This window comes from Poecilia latipinna, unplaced genomic scaffold, assembly GCF_001443285.1.
Source record: "Poecilia latipinna isolate Pla-1442-1.1 unplaced genomic scaffold, P_latipinna-1.0 Scaffold2669, whole genome shotgun sequence".
NCBI lineage: Eukaryota > Metazoa > Chordata > Actinopteri > Cyprinodontiformes > Poeciliidae > Poecilia > Poecilia latipinna.
The window spans coordinates 104,816-109,350 of NW_015115285.1; the positions used below are offsets into that span (position 1 = coordinate 104,816).

At 36.3% G+C, this 4,535-nt stretch overlaps 1 protein-coding gene across 1 annotated transcript in view; it reads left to right on the forward strand.

Moving 5' to 3' along the window:
• The window catches only part of col12a1a (collagen, type XII, alpha 1a), a 77,640-nt gene extending 73,721 nt beyond the window's left edge, over positions 1–3,919 (forward strand). Inside the window, exons 61-62 of the mRNA XM_015020829.1 lie at positions 969–1,139; positions 3,493–3,919. Coding sequence (XP_014876315.1) covers positions 969–1,139; positions 3,493–3,650 — 329 coding nt within the window. The 3' untranslated portion in view covers positions 3,651–3,919. The remainder of the gene's footprint in view (positions 1–968; positions 1,140–3,492) is intronic.
• Positions 3,920–4,535: the final 616 nt, after the last annotated feature.

The window sequence follows — 4,535 nt, forward strand, 5'->3', positions numbered from 1 at the left end:
AAAAAAAAAAAAAAAATTAAAAAAAAAAAATAAAAAGGTACCAAGGCCCCAAAACTTTTTTTTTTTTTTTTTTTTTTTTTTTTTTTTTTTTTTCCACTGGCAAAACTTCGCCAGAGTCAGTAATATGAAACTTCCTCTGTTGTATCTATTTGGACAAAAGCAGTCTATGCTTACAATTCAACACCTTTATTTGGGCTGTCACAGTACATATTTCCCATCTTTTTTTTTTCTTTTTCTAGGTGGGGATTCTGTCATGAATATCATGTTTGGCCAGCACATTTGAATATTCAGAGCTAATGGTGGTTATATATTCAGGAAGGATTAAATAAAAACTAAATGGACTAGTTTTGTCCATTCTAACTCGGAGCCAATATCCTGTTGTAGAAACATCTAAAATTTCTTATGTTTTTAGAATGTTTTCCTAAATGCACTCTATGATTTTCTATAGCATTTCCATCCCTTTTGCAGTTCAAATCAAAGCAACAGGAAACGTTTACTTATGTCTGTTACTCAACAGCAAACACTGAAGACTCTGTTTCTGAATAAAGGGAGAAAACACCAAGGACTGGAGAGAGGAAGTCTACACTGATGACTCAGTTCTATGAGTGCGTGTGTTGGGGGTGGGAAGAGAGGGTGAAGAGATGTAGATTGTTGAAGAATGAGCTTTCCTTGGTGACTGCATTGACAACACATGGATTCACTTTGCGGAGAAGTGCGGGGGGATTGGGGGGGTGAAAGGGGAAAATTCCATCCTGAGTTTGTGCTGTCTAGACAGATGGGCTGGGGGTAACTCCACTCAACCCCAGACTGTGTCTCGCTTTTTTTTTTGTTCTTAGTCAAACTCTCTAATTGAGCAGTTGAAAAATTGAAACTGCAGCTCCATGTTTCCACAGAAAGTTTACAGGTGATGTCACTCAAATTCCAGAGGGACTCCCTTTTCCTAAACGGTCCTCACTCTCTTTGTGCAGGGCCACCAGGAGAGTCGAGAACAGGTCCCCCGGGTCCTTCTGGTTCCTCTGGGCCTCGTGGGCCTCAAGGCCGTCAAGGTGTTCCAGGTGTGAGGGGACCACCAGGCCCCCCTGGATACTGCGACTCCTCTCAGTGTGTGGGCATTCCATATAATGGACAAGGATACACAGGTACACCCACTACTGTCTAAGTCCTGCATGGTTTGACTTGTAAAAAAAATAGGTGAAATGTATGCAGACTAATTATATTTGCAACTCATTGCTATACTTTATTGATGATGTTTGGAGGTTTTTATGTAGGGGTTCCTAATAGTTATTAAACAAAGTTAAAACCCTTTCAGACCCAATGTGAAGGACTAGAACACATAGATTAAAAAGTAGAACTTTGACATAAACCCTATATGAAAGTCATGTCTTGAAAAAACAGGACATAGTGTAAAGTAATTACATTATGCAGATGCCTTAACTGTCTGAAATCTTCACCATGGAGCTCTTTGCGACTCGCTTTGTTGGTGCTAACATAGTGTTAGTACTGTTTTGTACGTCAAAATCTTTGATATTTAAATCAAAGTATGATGAAAACAGTGATAAGTAGTGTTTTTATGCAATTCCAGGAATTATAACAAATTCTCACATGAGAGCTGAAAGGATCGAATCAGTGTTTTGATAAAACTTTTTCCTTATAACTTTCCTTCCGCTAAACTGCAAACTGTTCAGTTTCCCGCAAATGAAATGCGACTCATACAGCAGTTAGATAGCTACAATTATCATCGCAATGAAACTTTGGAAGAAATTTATTTAGTTTAATCAAATACTCATCAGAGTTACTTCAGTCCATTTATCAGTTCAACAAAACTAAACCATTGATATTTCAGCTTGCAATGACTTTTCGGTTTATCACATGCAGAAAAAACTTAATTAAAAGTTGTTCTGCTACACAGACTCTGTACTTTCCTTTGAAGTAAAAAAAAACAATAAATAATTGGAATATGGTTGGTGTTGAGTTTAATTTTGGCCTCATACTAATCATTTAGAAATGCCATTTTAGAGAATTTTCTACATGGTGCAAAGTTTCAGACAGCCGATTATAGCTATAGTTTCTTGACTTTATAGCCTCTTTTAGCTAATGTTCCTTTTATGTTGCTGAGGCCAAGTTGTTAATTCTACTTTTAAGAAGGATCCAAATAATTTGACACTTTTGGCTTTGGAGGTCTTTCTTTGTGGAGCTTTAGCGCACTAATTAGCCACCAAGAGACCCCAAGCATCTGACTTCTAGCCAGATTAACCATCCATCTTATAAATTTTTTACACTGAAAACATAGGTCAAAATAGTACAATCCCATGTGTATTATTTCTAATGTGAACGAAGCCAGAACTTTGGCAAGCCCACTGTGCTAAGTTTTACAACAGGTATTCTGGGAATAGGAGGGGCCTCTTGTAAAATACTACATTTTAATACCTCCTGACATTTGATGTTTAGTTTTGAAAGTTGCATGAAAGCAATTAGCTGATGTATGATGACTTACATTGCACATTAATTAACTGCTAGTAACGCACACCCTTTTTGAACTGTTTTCAGGTTTGGCATAGTAAACTTTCTAAGTCGTCAGTGCCGCTTACATTCTGAGATCCTGTTTCTGAGATGTTTGTCCAGTTGTTTTGGGGCTTGTAAGAATAATCACCATGGACATATTTAACATTGCAAAAGGAAAAAAAAAAATGCAAAAAGAAAGAAAACGGAGCGTGCTGGCACTAACACAATGTCACGGCTACAAGCTACAGTGATGGCAACCTGCTGGCCTGTTTGCATATTGAACTACAAGCCAATGGGGGAAAAAAAAAAAAAAAAAAAAACAGAGACTGGGCATTTTCTACGAAGGACGCAGCATGTACAAACCGACCAACTCAGCTACTAACAAAGAGGATATCAGAATAATAATAGAGGTGTAAATAAAGCTCATTTTTCTTTTCTTTTTGCTTTGTAAATGACTGAACCGGGACATTTTACTAATAATAAAGAAAAGAAAATTCATGTTAACCTTTTCATTGAGCTTGTGCCTCATAACCCACTGCTTACTTACACCTGGCATAAACCCTGTTCATGACGCTTTAGTGACCTTTTAGCTCTGTAGCTCTGATCCAGACTAAAGCATGTTTCATTTGTTTATTTAGTCATCATGGTATTTGTGTACATTGGTTGAGTCAGTGCAAAATGTGTTTCTCCAGCCAATTCATGTTTTTTTTTTTTTTTTTTATAGTGGTATAAGCTGGTCATTTTACCACTTTTTAAAAAATGAAATATCATGTTGGATTTTACTGTAAAAGTTTGAAATTAAATTTAAAGGTGTTTTAGTTTTCATTTGTTTTTGTGGTACTAAAGGAGGCAATAATTTCTATTTCTAACAAGAACATTTGTTAAGTCTACAGCATAGTATTAAAATTGTTCAATGCAAAACTGTATTGAAGCCACATGCTATTTTATTTTATTATTATTATTCTTTTAATTGGCCAAATATTTTTTTAGCCACCCGCTACCAGCCTGCACCTGAGGTAGAGACTATACCTGTGGAGCCAGTTGGACAATTTGGAGAATATGAGACAATACAGTCACGCGGTGACTCCAGAGGCCAGCGAAGACAGAGGTCACTACAATCAGACAATACAGGAAGACTGGCATCATAGCTACATACAAACAGGATTTCCCAGAATAAATAATTCCCAAACATTTAAAGAGGGTACGCAGAGCAAAACAAATACTTATATGGGTTTGATACCTCTGGCTTTATTGAACATATATATAAATATATTTTTGACACAAGAAAGTGTAGCAAGTAGACTAGCTTTGTTACAGACCTGTGTGCTTGCTAAATGTTTCCCTTTCGTGTCTGCCTGTAATATACCTGCAAGTGTTCATCAGACTCAAGTTTGTAAAGCACCAGTCATGTGAAAAACGACAACAAAGTAGTCCAGTATGTGTGTTCGTAGACAGTAACAAAATGCCTGAATTGTTTCCGATTTCAAAACGTTTCGCTTTTTCAGATCCTTCACTGGTTGCAAACTATTTTATGCCCAACATTTTCAGTTTTGTGCCATTTTTATTGCCGCCTGTAAACAATGAGTTATTCTGACTAACTGTAGCAAATCAAATCTGTTTTTTTTTTTGTTGTTGTTGTTGTGTTACCAAATGTTACATTGCATGAATATGTTGTATATTTACTGAAGTCAGAATATAGTTGGGTTTTTTCCCCCTTTTTTTTCTGTCAAAGCAGTTTGGATTTGGTGGCAAAACTATGGATATAGGATTGCTTTTTTTCCCAACTGTTTCAACTGCACATTTTGTGAATTTACACACAGCCTTATTTTCTTATTTATTTCTGAAACGGAAGAGGCATTTTTCAATAAAACTACTGAAAATGTTACACTTGTCTGGATATTTCCTCATTTTTGTATGAGTTTGATGAACTGAACTTCTATGTCCCTATAGAGCCTTGCATTACAGCAGAATAATGCAATGTATTTGATTGCATTAAAGTAGTACATAGTTGTGAAGGAAACGGAAAATGATAC